This window comes from Silurus meridionalis, chromosome 2, assembly GCF_014805685.1.
Source record: "Silurus meridionalis isolate SWU-2019-XX chromosome 2, ASM1480568v1, whole genome shotgun sequence".
Taxonomy (NCBI): Eukaryota; Metazoa; Chordata; class Actinopteri; order Siluriformes; family Siluridae; genus Silurus; species Silurus meridionalis.
In genome coordinates this window covers 13817018-13835469 of record NC_060885.1, presented here as the reverse complement: position 1 = coordinate 13835469, position 18452 = coordinate 13817018, and the positions used below count along the sequence as shown (strand labels likewise).

The following is an 18452-nucleotide window of genomic DNA, read 5'->3' as shown; positions in this document are numbered from 1 at the left end:
TTAAAAAACAGCAGGGTCCATCCTGTGTTATTAACATATTTAAGCAATATCAAACAAGCAAGACTACTGTTGTAGAGAATATCAGGTGGCAGTTGTAGCCTTGCTGATATTCACCACAACAGCTAAAATGCCTGTGGTATTGCTGTCAAACAAAAGTGCTCCTAACAAGCATTTAATATTCAGTACTGACAAAAAAAAAAAAAAAGTTTTCTAAAAAACAGGTGGAACTTTAATGTAGGAAACACAGTGTCTTAGAGTAAATATCAGCACTCTTGTAAAACTAGCTCCTAGATTACATTATCTATATATTTATATTCACTATTAACTATTATTTCACCCTTTATGATTGTTATGCCAGAGGTCACAATGGATAAATCAATAAGCAGATTGATCTATGATGTCATATAGCAATTTTATGTATCTAATCTTTCTCAGAACAAAGTTGGCAATAGTGAATGTAATTTATTGACCTTTTCTCATGATTATTATAAGAAGGAACAAGGATATTTGACAAGGTATCTGCATTTTTTTAAACCAACCATCAATAACCATTTGGAGTGATTATCAATTATTTCAAGATCAAATAGTTTCTGTAAAAAGACATATATGAGGTCAGGGGGAAAATGATTCATTACTCATTCATCAGCAAACATGCCAAAAAAAAAGTCCCACAACATAAAAAGAACACCGATATTCCTGCAAAGGTACCTTTTATTGCGTACATTAGAGGACATCAGTACCTGCAAGACACGCACCACACTTCATTATGGGGAAAAAAGTAGTTAACAATGTTTACAAAATGAAAAATAATATTTTTAGGGCATTTCCTTTCATAGAAAGGACTTTAATAACTGCAGACTGACAAATTAAAAAAAGGTTTAGAATAAAGGACATTATTGGTAGGCCTGTTTCAGTCCATTGATGTTTGCTTGTAAATCACTACTGAGTTTGAGATGTTGTGTTTCATCTCATGTATATGCCATTAACTTGTAAACTGCAGTTTTAATTACTAAATAATGACAATATATTATCAAAACATTTACAATATTGATTGCGGTGTTAACAACTGTTAGTTGTCAGAAATACAAAGGGAGACATGTATAATTACTTTTTAGTAATGTGAAGTATTACTGTGATTGCAAATATGAGGGAAATCACCATGTTTCAATATAATGCAAAAAACTGCACATGGACCCGAATAGCTACCCATATGCATGCGAGTTTAAAAGTGCTGCTGACAACCCCAAAACAGAAAAACTCTGAAAGAACACAAAAGGGAAGCACAATGCAGCTTTAACATTATCATTTCATATCTCACAGGTTCATTTGAATTATATAAAAATCTTCATTAGTTATTGATTTGTTATTGATTATAGATTACTGAGATCATACTGAGAATAAACAAACACACAAGCACAATGGTTAAAGTGGGAGAACAGGGATTTCTAATACTGACCTCCATTCAAGAGTAATACTGATGATGTGGCAAACAAAAAAACGTAACAAAAAGACATGGCTCCCACTTTAATGACAACAACAGTTTAACAAAATATGTATAAAATAAAGTTCCAGTTAATAAAAAAAATATTTAAAAGAAACATCACCAACACTTAGCCAAAAAAAGACAAACATAAAGCGTATGAGACTTTATGGTAAATACAGATTAGCAGGAAAGATCTCATTAGTGGGTTTCTACATGGGTTGCAATGGCTTGGAAAACCCCAATTTGGCTTTTTTTTTATGATCCTTCCCACTATAACACCTGTGGCTAAAACTCCAGCTTTAGCCATTTTTTATTTTCCTTTTTTTTTTTTTTTTTAACTTTGTCTGACAGCTGGTCAAGTGTAAACACCAAACTATGGCTATTGCAAAAACAACCTTTGTGCTCCATGTTTGTATTTGGAGGACTTAATTTGGAGGTCCAGTATTCTACATATATATGACATCATTATACTGTCCTCCCTGGCTTAAAACACAAGAACCCTGTGATTTGATTATTCTGCAGAGGGATAAAGACAAATTATGATTGCATTTGTGCAACTCACCATAACTTGGTTTGGTTGGATATAAGAAACTGCTCAAGCTGTGTGACCAACCAGACACTAACCATCTCTGCTTGTTTAATTGGCATAGATGGTAAAAATGTACTTGGTGCACAGATGAGAGACTTTGGAGAATCCCAGTGACAGGGTCTCATATTTGCATAGTGTAACAAAGGCACAGGCGGTTCAATTAGAGCAGCCGGCACCACAAAGCACAGATTACACACAAGTGCACACAATACCAGTCAAAAGTTTGGACACACCTAACAGAAGGGTTTTTATCATATGTTTCTTTGTACAATAGAAAGTCATTACCATTGTCATGTATGAAAATATGCAGTGGCAACAAAAAAAACCTAAACATTTTAGATTCTCAACAGTATCCAGATCATTTACACACTGTATTTTTATCACCAGGTTTATTGTTTAAAAAAATCACCAAGAATTCTCTAGCTAAGCTGAGCACATATTTGTTGTTTCTCAAATGTTCTAAAGAAAAGGTATTTGTTTGGGGAAGTATTTAAAAAATAAAAATAAAAAAATAAAAAAAAATTTAACAGGCATTAACCTTACTTTTTACATGGGTCTTGTACAACAGTTATAACCAATAGCAGTAATCACAATGTCTTCAAAACTTTGAAAAAAACTTCTAGGGTGTCCAAACTTTTCCTGGTAATGGAAATACTAGTACCAAGCCTGTCCATTGAGTATTATGATATGGCTTGTATGTTCAGTTGCTTATTGAACACTGAAGACTGCTAATCTTTGGTCAATAGCTCATACTGTATGTTTAAAACACATATTTTTCTTACTCACTCTCTCTCTCACACACAGACAGACACAGACACAGAAAGACACACAGACACGCAGCAGCTGAGCAGCTGAGCCAGACTGAAGCAGTTTCCCTTTCTTTTCTTGTCCCAAATTCAGCAGCTTCTTTATGAACCTTAAACACACACTAACATAAGCACACACGTACACGCATACACATACAAATAAAGGTCCTCAGTCGTGTCTTTAAGCTTTTTCTTATTATCCTTCTCGCTTACACCACAAACTCAGGCACCTCCTCTGTGGTCAGGTCCAGGGAGAAGTACTTGTTGGTTCTTTTGATGGGAAAAGGGTGTTGCTCATCACAGATACCAGCCCTCTGTTCCATAACTCCCTGGTAACCATTGCTAAGTTCCTCCACACAACCAAATGTGTAACTGTGGGCAGAGTCCTGACAGGGCTCTACCCACTCCAGGGAATTCCTCTGGAATAGACGGATATCATCCAGTGATTGGCTATGCCGGTCCGTTGAGTTTTGAGACTTCCTGCCAGACACCATCTAAATAATAAATACACATAAAAATATAAAAATAAGAATCTAGTTTAAAAGAACAATACGTTCTGCATTTGTTAGAGGATAAAATTATGCCAGAGTGTGAATGTGGGTGTGACCTGAGGAAGTGATTCAATGCTTTGGCCTTTCATCTTCACGACGGTCTCAGATGAACTGGATGTTGATGAGCTTACTTCCTTTACAACTAAGCCTGGGTGCACATCGGCAGCATTGTTATTATTTAATACAAGTCAAAAGAAAGACTATTATTCATTGCATTATTTGTTGAACTCTTGTGTATTTATATTTCCACCACTAGCAATTATTGTTCATTTTAATGTGTTTTTCAGTAATCACAATTGCAAATTTGGATAATATATACCATATTTTCCGGACTATAAGCCGCTACTTTTTTCCCCACGATTTGAACCCCGAGGCTTAAACAATGAAGCGGCTAATTTATGGATTTTTCCTTGGGTTTTCCCGGTTTCACAAACTTCAAACCAAAAAACTGAGCCCCATAACATTAGACCAATGAAACTGCCGAACGGGTTCAGGTGAACCAATGAAACTCTTTATATTAAATCGCGCTCTCACTGAATCGAGCCGCACCACATCATAAATATGGATGATGTTCCTCTGATGTTTGACCTGCCTCTCACTCGGACTGGCAACAGGAAATGTGAATCATTCATCACGCTGAAAACAACCGGGCATGAAAAAACGCACTTCACCTGTGTTCTGAGCTGCACGGCATCGGAAGAAAAGATTCACAGATGGTGATTTTTAAAGGCACGACGATGCCAAAAGATAAACTCCCGAGAGAAATTGTTGTGAAAGGAAGAAGGAAGACAGTGAACAATGACTTTCTTGGTAGGCTACTGTTTAGATACAAGTCGTGTAACAGACACTGTCTTTTATTAAAGCCTGTGTAAAGTTCATTAGTTTCAGTGTAGACACCTGCGGCTTATAGACAGGTGCGGCGTATTTATGTTCAAAATAAAAATCTTTGTAAAATTCAGTGTGTGCAGCTTATATTTGGGTGCGCTTAATAGTCCGGAAATTACGGTAATGACAAAGTCTTAACATATTGATCATGAACAGTATTCCTTTTCACCACAACATGAAAATCCAAACAAGAATCACGTAAAAACTTGCTCATGTGTATATTTGTACCTGAGTAGCCATTGCTTTGGGCAGATGTTAACATGTCCTCGGTGATGTGAATGCAGAGGTCTTGACTAAGCTCCAATGCTAAATCAGTGAGTTCTTCATAGTCTTTAGGGTCATCAACCAACATCTCAATCTCTGCAGAAACACAAATGGTAAACAAACAGTATATATAAAATAAACCATGCAGATTACACAGCTGCATATTTACATATTCAGTGTTACAAAACAACAGCCTAATAAATATCTAGAGATTATGAAGTCTGTGTGTGGGCGCAGGTGTTTCATACCATCATCATCCAGACCTCGCTCCTTGCCACTGCTCTCAATGCCAGAGGTGCGTGTACTGGCATGGCTGGTGTTGGAGGAGGAGTGTGAGCGAAGTGGCCGGTGCGGTGTGTGTGCTGGGGTACGAAAGCTGTCGGTTTCGATGCCTGAAGTGTGAGAGCTGCTGTGGCTGGTTGTAGAGTGACGCGAGAATCGTTTCTGGCGTGAAACACTACCCATGCTGCTTCCACTAGCACGAGATCGCTGCTCCAGCTGTTCCATGTCCAACTCCAGTGCATCACTTATATATGACTCCCGATACTGCTTCTTCTCTACAAAACATGCATATTCTCAAGATCATGAAATTGAATAGACAAAATTGAGTTACTTATTGTTACGAGTTATGGATAATATGAGCAATTTAGTTGTATTTAACTAATAGTTACATTATAATAAAGCAAAGCAGCATTTATAGTGATATAAAAATAATCTAAAAATGAGTCAAGACTTAAGACCTTCTTCAAAGCTAGGATTTTCACCAGTGTGGAGGGAGAATGGCAAAGAAAACTAATTCACGGTAATGTTAAACTAAACAGACTCATATGGGAAAAGGAGCTGAAAATCTACATGTAGACACAGTCTAAAGACACAAAATAAAGTGGAATTGATGTTAAATGTGTAACATTCTAAATCTATTCAAAATAAATTGGTGCTAAACAAAGATTTTTGATGGTTATAGATTCTGCAGTTTTGTTATTTATATTATTTACTCAAACTGTTTACTTCAGTTTCCTACCACTGTATTGCTTTGGGTGTGATCACACAGTCCTTTCTGTAGTTTTGTAATCAAGGTTTCATTGCCGTCAAATCATTAATATGTACACAAACTTAGAAGTACCTTCGTTCTCCTCCAGGCGTCGGACTTGCTTAAGCACAGGCTGAAGGTTCATGTATAGGCGGTGACTGTTGCTAAGCAACTGTAGGAGATGGCGGGAACGCAGCGGACAGCCAGTGTAGTAGGTGAGCTTTCTGGCAGAGGGCAAGCCGTCGGGCAAGATCTCAAACCTCTTCCCCTGAGCGCAAGAGAGTGAGAGAAAGAACATCAATAGAATCTTAGACACAGGCCATCATGCAGGATTAATGTCAAACCCTATTTAAAGCCATTTTTTAAATGTGATTTTCTATAATTATGTAAGGTAGAGACCATGTAGCAATGTATGTGAAGTGTAAGTATTAACTAACTAAATAAAGTTTAATAAATTAAATACATTTTATTTATTTAACACCATGTCCAATTAAGACACTTTTTGAATTGTTCTGCTGTTATAATACTACTGACCACAAATACAAGTTTGCCCACATTGGTCCAGGGAAAATCGTATAGAAGCTGCCGGACACTGCCTACATTCTGCGGAATAATGAGAATAATGCAGTTTAATATACAACCATTTTTATTATAAAGATACACAATTTGAACATTTGGTATTTGCATTATTTGCATTTAAATGAGGCTTCCTAAATATCTTATTGTAAATAGTGTAAAACACTGATGAAAATGAGCACAACTTGGTGATGCCTGCTTTGATTTATTCCAACATTAAGGGCTAGTAATGAGATCAATAACATTTTAGCAGTGAAAGAGATAAAAACACAAGACAGACAAACACACCTGAAAGATCTGGATACCACGCAGAGTAAGCCCAAGGGTTAAAGATGCTTCCACTTCCTTTTTATCCTGAAAAAATATTTTACAGCAGGTTAGCTGCGAGATAATTCGCTCCTGATGTTATAGCCAAGCTCACTTACAGACATGCACAAATTAACACTTTCTCCCTAACCTTATAAAGGCGGTAGTAGTGGACAGTGACATCGTCCAGAAGTGCTGCTTGTTTGATGTATTTCAGCTGAGCTTCTGATGCGGTGAGAGCAAACTGTTCCTTATGCATATTCGGAATATGTCGGAGAATGTAGTCTCTCCCCCTCTTAGTGATGACCTGGAGAGGAGAGAGATAAATAGATGAATACAAAGAGTAAAAAGTAATTTTAATTTTAATCTTGCAGTGCTAACAGACCTAACATTAAGGTACAAAAAGGCTTTAGAATTTACCCATGAAGGAAAGTACGACTCGGGCTGGAAGTAGGAGCTAAAGTGTTTGTTTCGCTTGTAATTTCCCAGGTCAGCCTGAAGAGCAAATGCAGCTAGCAAGAAATAGGCCTCCTCCCGCTGGACACATTGGGACTGCATCACTTGCTTCCTCAAATGCCAGTAATAATAATACCTTGCCATACGATCACTGAGCGAGACAGATTACAAATGTTGGTAAATAATATGAATATTGGTAAAAACCAACAAAACGACATTATAAACACATAAATATTATGTTAAAAACATATGCAAAAAATATACCTGATAAGTCTGCCATTCTCCACATAGTACTGAGCTCTGAAGTGTACAATCATTGGAGGCCCAAACTGATCAATTCCCTGTGTTAAACATACATTAACATGATTTAGCTTTCACTCATTATTAAGAATTAAAGATCCTTTTTGGAAGTACCCTAAAGTGATTTTGCATAGATAAGCATCAGTTAATATGGATTTATATGCCTTTTACTAAATGTGAGTGTTTTTGCAAGTATGTTGGGTGAGTTTTACCCTGCTGGCTTCTCGTTTCCACTCCCTAGGGCAGTATTTGGACAGCTTCTGTCCCAGTTCCATATAGATGTGCTCATTATCTATAGAAAAAGAATACATCATATGTAAAAAGACATAAAATATGGAATTATAAAAATAAAAAAAGCATTGTCTGAACATGTGAATACTCTGAACGTGTCTTACTCTGAACAACACTGAGGCCGAATAGGTGACAATCTTTAAGACGGAGAAGATCACACACTTGCTCCAACAATTCCTGACACAAAGTCTTCACCTGATTGACAGAAGATAAACATACACCTTTTTAGCCATTAGTGAGTGTATATATATTCAGATTTCACTAACGATGGGAATCGGACACAACTTGTCTTAAAGCTTATAAACATGTCTTGTAAGTTTTCAACAGATGTCAACATAGATGATGCCCAAAAACAAAAAGTGGCAGCATACATCAAAGAAAAACTTTGAAGCAAAAGAAGGTGTGAGTGTGAATTCCTAAACCCGTCCTTTGTGCCGAGACCTGCCCCGTCTGCGTTTCATCCTAATAATATGCACCTCTATTGCCATTGCTGCAATCTCTGTTGATGCCCTGACATTGGTTCTGCTCATAGCTGTTTCAACAAAGGACGTTATGAGCTTGTGGAAGTACTGCACTTTCAGCAATGATACTATTTTGTTTAATTCTTTTGCCATTTAAACTCTAGTTCTGCCTCTCGGGGTGATCAGTAGCTAAAAGCAGTCACAGCAAATATACTGGCATAATGACAAAAAAGTTACATACATCACCCACTAGCACATCATTTATCATGCTGTAAATGATTAAGAAATGTCATTTATACAGCACTGACTCTTGTTCAGTTCAAATCCATATGCAAACCTCAGCACACCTAAATCTAATCATAAAGGCTGAAGATGGGGAATACTGGAATATTCCAGCCGAAAGAACGCCAGGAAGTGGCAAATGAGTGTATGAGTGAGTGCTTTGGAATTGTGATTAACTTACACTGACAATGACGTTGAGTGTTTCATCGTTTGGGAGAAACACACACACACAACGGCGATCCTGCATGGTCTTGTTGTTGTGGAACGTCAATTTGCTCATGTTTGTCTGGCTTCCTCCTGGAAACTCTGCCCCTTTGTGGAGCTCCGCCCCCAAGAGCGCCTTCACGTTTACACTCTCACTGTACTGGGTTTAGTAAATTCACACATATACAGTCTTTCTGTCTCTCACACACAGACTTAGTTGATTCACAACACATCCACGCCCTAGAAAAAGAGAAAGAAAGAAACAAGAGACTTTCATTTAATGCATTCAAAATACGGTTGTTACAAATAATCACAGGCACACACATTTTGTCCCGCTGCCCTGATCTCATCAGCTAAGAATGTTTTGCTTGCGACGGACAATCTGAACATCTGCCTTCCAGACACCAACCTCACTGACATGCACAACAAGCAACAGTTTCATATTTATATACACATTAAAAACAACATTCTTTGTTATTCAATTGATTGCAGATGACTTTCTAGAAATACATCACACTGCATGAAAAAAAAAGTAAAAGTGAGACAGAGAAAAAGAGGGGCAGCAATGTTAAAATGGACTGAGCCTGAGTCACTTCCTACGTTTCAGCCATTCTGACAACGTGGCAGAACACACACACGGACAGTCATTTCAATTTTACCGTGTAGGTTCAGTAGGAAAATTACACACATATTCTAACAAGTTCATGACATCTGTGTAACGCCATGGCCAGGATGTACTAAGTAAGTGTGAATAACCTGCAATAAAAATATGTATGTTTCAGTTTTAAATGATATTGAGGAGTTTATGATGCATTTAACAGTTTCAAAAAAATACAAATAATAAAGAAAGAAGGAAGAAAAAAAAATGGAGAAAAATGACAGTCGCTGTGGTGAAAGCTGTGAGAGAGAAAGCGAGAGAGAGTGAATGAAAGAGAGAACTGCTGCAGTCAGGAGAATTCCAACCCGACATCTGCTTCTCATTCCAACAATGTGTGCCTTTGCATGAATTTGTATGTGCAGAACATGCTGGAGATTCTCAAGACTGTGCTAGCTTACATTAAAACATAAAATAATTCCATATGCCTTATTTGGGCAGTATTGTACAGCCAACTTGTACAGATAGTAACACTGTTCACTGAATGCAATACATGGCTAATTGCGAACTGAAGCTTTTGCAGCACGTCCTGCTTTGTTAGCAAATCCCCAGCCAGGATGTTTATGCCACATACCAGCACTTCAGATTCTTAATGGTTTTAGCACAGTTTAACACATAGCACGTACATTTCTTTGTTCACAAATATAATACATCATCTGGGGATTCTTAGTTCACTCATCAAATTAGTAAAAACTAAAATATAACTATGATAACTCATTATATATGACTAATAACTGATTTATCTTGCACTGTGGTTTCAGAACCTACTCTGGTGAAGCATGAACACTCCCTGGATGAGACATAGGTTGCTCAAAGTGTAGCATGAACACAATACGCACATTTTCAAAGTAAACCATGTCCTGGCAGGTTTTGAAAGACTAGAAAACACAGACCCACATGGACACAAACAGAGCATGCAAAACCCCACACTGACAGTAATCGAAGATCAAAATCAAACCAGGGAACCTAAAGCTGTTAGGTGGCAATGCTACATGCTGGTATAGCTATGCTAGCAACTTTATGCACAGTGCATAATTTGATTGTGTTGCAGATCATTGTTCGAACACAAGAACATCAACCCTTTACTAAGCACTATAGAGCTCAAGAAATAGCAAAGTTCCTTCATCTTATTTAAACAAGATATTTATCATATAATAAATAGAACAATATAATAAATGTTTAATGAAATACTGCTGTCAAAGGAAACTGAGCAGCAACATTTTTATGCTGCTGGACAAATCAGTAAAGCATCTGTAATTTGTTATTGATATTCCTTCAATAGGCATTTTAGTAATTCACAGTTATTCAACTTCCAGTTATGTTCTAGCAATGGGATGTGTTATTGAGAAATCTGCTTAGCTCACACATAAAAGTTGTTTCTTTTAACTCAAATCCTTTGCTCGGTTTACTTCAAACCAATTAGATCTGTTGTGCCTGAGCAATAAAGGCAATAGACAACTTCCTTTACTATCTGCACAAAAGCATTAGCATTGTAACATTGTGCAGTGTTTAATCAATATTAAAGTCAGCTATGTATTTGCATTGACGCAGAGTAAACAGGCTAAACAGTTAATAATATTGCTCTTGTTGTGTCTGCACAATTTGAAAAACACCATACCTTCATTCTGATAGCCATCAACCTCGACAATACCCTACAGGTCAGAACACGCAGCAGTGAAGTCAGTCACACACAGATGAGGCTCGAACACAGATTGTTGAAGTTTGTCACTAGAACTGGCGTGGAAATCAAGATGCTGTGCCAACAACACAGTTGTAGATAAGTTTCACTGGATGCTTTACAATCATGGATTTATTTAATCTGATTAGCAGCACCAGAGTATCAGTAATAGAGAATATTAATATTCTTTTTTTCCTCTTTTTAAATGAACTTTCTTTAAAAATATGAGTCAGATTCCACTGTTCACCAACAACTGATAGTCAAAAGAATTAACTTGTTTATTTGAACTGAACATGCACCTAATTTACATAAACTTCCCTAATGTGTAATATTTTACCTCGTACTTTTCTCAGATGCATATTTGACAAAGCATGTTTCCATGACAACAACTGTGCTTTTACGTTATCAGAACATACCTACTTTGTAAAGGCAACAAAATAAATAACCTGACCCTAAAGTTTGGTACAAAAATGGTTTCATTGCTTTGAGCAGTAGAAAGAGGCCTAGAGCTGACAAAATTTGGATATGTAAGCAATATATAAACCTGTGGTTCACTTTAATCTCCTACTGGCCTCATTAATCCTGTGTTTTTCTTTTTTGCTCTTTAACCCAAGTGGTTCCAGCACTGACTCACATTTCAGGGGTGTGGACCAAAACCCAATGATGGTTTTAAGAACCCCTAAGCTTTGAGATTTGTTCTAGGTTTACACCAGGTTTTGGCCTCATCATTACACAATAAGAACTAGAAGTTTTATAATGCTAAACATTAAAATAAACACAATTTTAGAAAATAGTACTTTTTTTTTTTATTACTTTTGGCATGCCAAGTGTAAACCTGATTTTAAAGTCTTAATCGATCAACCAGAACAAACCTACAGTTTAATATTTATGCACAAAATGACTTGTAGCCACGTCTTTGTGTTTTTAATTCTGATCATGTATCTAAATAAAGAAAGCTATGTTCTGTTGACCTTTATAACCTCTCTAGACTATATCCACAAATATGCTTTCTCAATGTTTGTGGACCCCTCCCCATTTTAGAAATAACAGGTACATTTTTATTAACCATTTTGCTGAATCTACTAATAAAACTTTACTCTTTTTTTTGGCAACCCCTTTCCACATTCTCTAAATCACCACCAACAAAAAAATTAAATGAAACCAAACAAAGACTGGCTGGTCTGCATAGAATACAATGGTGAAATATCTTGAACATCCTTATGGCCAGAAACCTGTAGGCTATTGATTCCAGATTGTGATTTTTTTTTTCTTTCCTTCAAAAAATAATATTTAAATGTTTCAAACAAAAATATGCAAAATTTCACACTGTTCTCATCTTTAAAATTGTTGTCTTAAGCTGCTTTTGTCGACGAAATAACATCACTCACATTCTCCATCACTGGATCCTCAGCTTTAGAATAAACACATTTTTAACCAAGTAAACACTTTTGCACTGGAAGTTATTTGACAGCAGGAGAAATATGTACCTTTTCAAAGAACTGCTGAGCAAAGCACCAATCACTGTTCAGTATCTGGGCTTATATTTACAGACACATTCATCTACTGAATTGTCATTAAAAATGCTGATACAATATCCATGATGTTTCAAATACATTGCTTGCTGATTCAAAAACTTGCTTGCTGACTGTGGCTTTGTGTCTGTAAAGAAGTCAGCATAAGGCTGGTATTAGCCAATACTCAAACCTCAGGAAGCATTTGTTTGTTAATATTCATTCTGCTGCTGGTGTGGGTGTATTTCTCAGGTTTAAGTCACAATCATAGTATGTTCTCTGATTATTGCTGGCTGACCTTCCCCTAAACAGCAATCTATTTATCTCTGATGTGCATGGTGTCTTGTATCTAAATCCCTTTATAAAATTAGGCTAGAAATTTGGCCAGGCATCTCACTGAGTCTGTATGGTCGGTCACCTCATGCCCAGTGCTCACAGGCTTTGAAACACTATGTCCTTGTCAAGAATAAAATAATAACTGAACTTGATTGAGTTAATAATGTAAAACATTATTTAATCATTTAGCTTATACATTAATCACCCTCTGTATTGTAGTTCGAATATCACGCCCCCGGTTTATCAAGGAATTGCATTTGCCACGTAACTAATTAGTTTAGCTTATTTTCCCGGTCTCTCACAGATAGCATGTTGGGGAATAGTTTTTATGGAGTTTTATGTTGAAATAATGACATTTATTAATAAAAATAAAATGAACGTAACCACCGCACCAGATTTCAACAGATACAAGCTCTGTCCAATAATGCACTATACAAAGTGTAAAGGTATAATATCTGTTTCTATCCTTGTATCCAATGTCAAATCAGTGGACAAACTGAATACATTTACATGTAATGTGAACACAATTACCTTGAAATAGGTTAGGTTACCTTGAAACCTTGAAACAGCACTGTTTAGCACAAAATAAAAATGTGCATGAGGTGTATTAGCATGGATTAAAAACATTATAGAAAAAACAATTATTTGAAAACCATACCTAAGAAATCCACAAATTAACCACATTTACTTTCTGCCGTACTGCGTAAACCCTCATTGCTGATTATGCAGTCAGCAATGTAAATTCTGTCATCACCGTTAACATTTTGCTTATTTACTAAAGAACTTTACATACTCATTTAAATGCAAGACTAGAATAAGTTACAGAACAGAACAAACCACAGTGAACACAGATGGAAACCAGTGCCACAGATGAGACAGACTATTTGGGACATTTTATTTGCAGCTCTCTCCGCTCTTCTGCTAACAATAAAGGAGCCAAGTATGAGCATGTGACTTAATACAAAGACATCTGGCAACCATGTGGAGTAGACGGCAAAGAGAAAGAGGGTGAGGGATAGAGGGAGGGAGGAGGAAAAATGGAAATAACGTGCAAGTTGAAACAACACGTCCCAACATGCTTTTTTTTTTTTTTTTTTTTTTTTTAAACGAACACACCATAAATGACACCCTGTGGTTCCCTTCCCAAGCAGCCCCCCCCCGAAAATTCCACAAATGTATACACACAGGTTTGGCCATTCCCACTATAGCACTTACCTTTTCAATAAAAAAAAAAGATACAACCCTAAATTCTCAGTGATCGAAAAGATGCTTCAAGCTGCACATTTTTTGGTAATGGTAAATCACACCCTAATACACAAATGCATTTTCAAAAACTACATTTTTTTGGATGGTGAATATTTGAAGAATTATATAAAAACAGACTTTAATATCCAAACTCTTACTCTGAGGTCACGTCACAAGATCCACAATATTCTAAAAAAAACGCATCGTTTCTATTGTGGAATAGTTTATCGTTACATGAATTACACATCATAATATTGCCAATCCCAAGTTACTGTTAAACAGCTATTCTAGTAATTTTACTAAACCTTACCCTGTCCACTAGACTTCTGCCATGAATTATGGAACGGTATGCCACGAATATACTAGAAATAAGCAAAGTGGTTTGCCGATAATAAGAATACAGCTGTCTAAATTGTTCCCATACATACATACATGCTTTAAAGTTGTTTCTCCAGTCATAAAGAAGAATAACAGGATAGCAGTAACAGCAATGCCTTCCTTTTTTTGTTGAGCGATCATAAGATTTCCTGTTTGGCTTTCAGTTCAGACATGCTACACATGCAATTAGCAATAACAAATGCGGCAAATGAAACACCAGTCTTAAACCCACCAACCAAACCAACTCTCTTAACCAATCACAAAGTGAAACTTGACTCGCCACAGCCAGCGTCTACTGTAGGATTTAATTAGACACAGGTGATTGTGTGTGACTGGAAAACAGAGGGGAACTATACCAGGCATAGTATTAAACTGTGCTAATGGGGGAGGCAGTGGCACGAAAAAGCTCATTTCTTTTTGCATGTTTTAAACAGCACAATTTGGCCACTGCTCTAGAGAGATTCTTTTATTAAATGGATCCTGAAAAACAATATCAGTGAACTTTAAATATCAGAGAGCTTTACCTACAGAGTTCAATGTATGAAGATGTTTATGTGCTTACTGCTGAGGCTGCTTATTCCTAATATGTAAAAATAGTGCTATACATGTTCCTATTGATTGCCATTCAGTTAAACAGGATAATCCTGTTACACAGTTTAACATGGATAAAACTCATTCTAAGGATGAAAATAATTATATAATTATGGTATATAATCATTAGGACATATACAATGATTTGATACATATACTAGAAAACATTTAAACATGCTTGTGTCTACCAATGAGCTCCAACATCTAGGAAATTATCTTGAACCACACCACAGTGCCACATTCTGAAACACCAGCAACAAAACAGTTTGTTACGCCCCATTTAAGCTAAACACAGCCTGTGTTGGTTTAAATCCCTTCACCCGATACAAGCCACCTGATTGGTCCAAATCTGCATGCGTTTTCTTTTAAACACTGCTGGGCTTAAGATTCCTTGTTGGATGAGACATGATGACCAAACATATAATACACATAATGTGTGCATGTGCACACATACATACTCGCACATACACAAAGAATTTTCAAACACAAAAGGAGGCCTGTGCAACAAAGAAAAACATCCTGTGGCTAAAAAAAAAAAAATGGAAACGAGAAAAAAAAAAAAAGGAAAACAGGAGAAGGGATGGAGAGTGACCCACTTCCTGCATAGTTTCTTACACAGGTGGCGATCATGGTGCATGCACACACACACAAAGAATTACAGCACATTCAATTGAGAACACAAACATACATATGATATACAACGCTATGTACTGTACCAAACTGAATCCATACTTCTGTTTACTTGTAACCTAACATCCATACAGACCCCTTCTTTCTCACCCAGACAAGTCAGGGAGCACTACACTCTAACACCAATCTAAAGTCAAGGTTAAATCACTGAGCAAAGGTTCATGCTATTTTTCCCATGGCAGACATAACACTGCTTCCTTAGTCAACACATTCAATCAAAAATTACACACTCTCTCTCCTCCAGTTTCCTCAAACGACAACACACTCAAAAACTTCCTGAAACCAAGAGAACCTCCACATGCTTTTGCTAAGATCACAGTGCTCTTAGACTACCTCAGTACACAAAACCAACAAAAATGTATATAATATACTAGTTTAATCCCAATCAACATTAACTCAATCACAGTGTGATCACAAACAAGAAAAAAAAATCAATTACAGGAATATTATTGGCTGGTGTGAAGTTAAATTCAGGATATCCTGAGTTAATGTGAGGACAACAATTTCATTAAACAGGACCATCTCAGCTTGGAAGGAGATCAAGGATGATGACGTGATGAGGATGTCACGGTTAATTCTAATACATATGATGATTACTCAGCTGCAAGATCCGGCCCCTGGCAACCAAGAAGCTTAAAAAAAACGTTTACGGCATTAGAAACTCACCCACATGTAAATGGTGATGTGTTTACAGTTTAAACATTGAAGGCCTAAGATGAAATCAATGAGGGCCTTTAGAGAGCAGGGTTGAGATTTTCTGTTTGTTAAGTATTGGGATTTCAGGAGGAAATGGTGAACATTCCTGAAGCCATTTGGCTGCACAGGACGAGACTCAAGCCAGAGATTAGATCTAAAGCCCAGAATGAGAAATAATGGCAACACTGGGAAATTAGGTTTGTGCCAGTTTTATAGTAGTACTAAGTCATTTAGAGTCTGATCTTCAAAGGACAAATACACAATCAAACAAAACAATGTAAAGCTCTTCATCTGAATGATGTGTGAAACTGTGATGAACAATAAATTTACCTAATAATAAATCAACAATGTAAAGGTCAATATCGGAACCAGTTATAAGAGAAGTGTATAAATAACTTAAAGAGTTTGATGTGGATGAAGAAGAGCCGCGCAGGTGTAGAGAACAGAGAGCACACAGCGCGTCTCACGTTTCTAAGAGAAGAAAGACTGGTTTTCAGAAACGGGCAGAAACAATGTAATTTTCAGGTGCATGCTGAAAACCAGTGCACTCGCTTTCACGACAAGCTCTCAAGTCTTCCAACCCGAAAAGGCCATATTTGCATGGAAAGTGTCGGTTTACTGTTCTGAACCCAACTGGAGTTAACGCAGAGTTGGCCTTGGGTTTATTACTGCATCATGAAGATGCTCAGACTCACCCATCTAAAGAGTTCATCACTGCCAAAAATAATAGTCTATTTAATAAAAATCCACGCAGTGGGGTCTAAACATTGCCACGTTGAATGTTCAGATGTGGGGAAACAACTGTTCCAGCGTCGCTCAGGCTGCCCCCCTGCTCCTCCTTCTTCTTCTTCTTCTTCCCCATTACACATACTGCAGTATGGAAGCAAATAGTATAAAACATACAAGGACATTCAGCAGTGTTCAAACTCACCCCTCTTTCCTGTAACATCGGGCTAAACAATCCCGTAACAGTGATTTATCCGCAATAATCCCAAGTAAGATCAAACCCTCCGCCGTTTCTTCTTTACGGAGAAGAGTAACACACCAGGGGTGAGGAAGGGCACAGTGAGCTGAGGAGAGGTAACAAGTTACGATACATGTGGAGCTGCTCAGCGGAATGTGCCAAGTCCACGGGGAAAGGGAGACAAAATATAGACTGAAATACCGGGATGGAATCTTAGACCATATTTCCACGTGTGGTCTTTAAATAGTAAGACTGTTTTGTTGTTGTTTGCGTTAAGCACTTTAAAAGCCAGCAGGGGCATGTGAGCACTCTCCCATCCTCCCCCAAATAGCGCACTGTGGTAGAGTCCACGGCTGCTTGTCATTCCATTCGTCCCGAATGGAGCAACGCGGCGCTGATTTTGGGGAGACATGGCGCCTTCCGAGCGAGAGCAGTGTGGGCTCGGACAGACTGCAGGGACAAGCCGAGGATTTGATCAGTTGATTTTGTTTCATAGGGTGTGTAAACGCAGAAGTAAAGTTTTGAGATTTTCGGTCATCCTCACGCTTAAATAGTAGGTTGTGTCGTGTTGGCTTGGATTCTCGGGGAGTTCGCCAAAAACGTTGCTGATGGTATATACTTAGTGCAGGCAATCACAAGAGACACATTTATACACACTCGAGTGATGTGATGTGTGTGTATGTGTACACATATATATATATATATATATATATATATATATATATATATATATATATATATATATATGGCCTTCTGTTGTTGCAGCCAGTCTTCCCTCAAGGTTTGATATATTGTGTGTTCTGAGATGTTCTCTATGGCACACTATAGTTGTAAGAGTTATCATAGCCTTCCTGTTAGTCCAAACTGGCTCCTTTCATAAACAGGATGTTTCCACCCACAGAACTGCCACTCGCTGGATGATTTTTGCTTTTCTACATTATTCTTTTGCACTATTGCCCATTTAAAATAAAGCTCTTGACCAGTCTTTACACAGTTCTTTGCATTGCACTGTGACAATATGATTGGTTGCTTGGATTAATAAGCAAGTGTAAATATGTTTTAATTGGTCAGGAAATGTGGTGTAAATTTGCATTAATTTGCAAGTGTGAGCAATCCCATCTCAGTTTTGTGTAGTGCAAAAAAAAATATTTTAAATGGAAATGATTAAAAATATGTATTTGCCATATTGTCATAATAGTGACCAACTGATGCTTATTAGTGATA

The 18452-nt window shown here is 37.2% G+C and overlaps 1 protein-coding gene across 1 annotated transcript; it reads right to left on the bottom strand.

Annotated features, from left to right (window-relative positions):
• Nucleotides 1-1511: 1511 nt before the first annotated feature.
• frmd6 (FERM domain containing 6) lies at nucleotides 1512-17355 on the bottom strand. Its single transcript, XM_046833520.1, has 14 exons — nucleotides 17196-17355; nucleotides 8462-8724; nucleotides 7642-7732; nucleotides 7459-7538; nucleotides 7211-7287; nucleotides 6911-7097; nucleotides 6642-6797; nucleotides 6473-6538; nucleotides 6143-6211; nucleotides 5702-5876; nucleotides 4827-5135; nucleotides 4543-4674; nucleotides 3486-3577; nucleotides 1512-3372 (listed from the first exon to the last, which is right to left on the bottom strand). The coding sequence occupies exons 2-14, from the start codon at nucleotides 8558-8560 to the stop codon at nucleotides 3088-3090; spliced, it is 1818 nt and encodes a 605-aa protein (XP_046689476.1). The 5' UTR covers nucleotides 8561-8724; nucleotides 17196-17355; the 3' UTR covers nucleotides 1512-3087.
• Between the last annotated feature and the right edge of the window lie 1097 nt (nucleotides 17356-18452).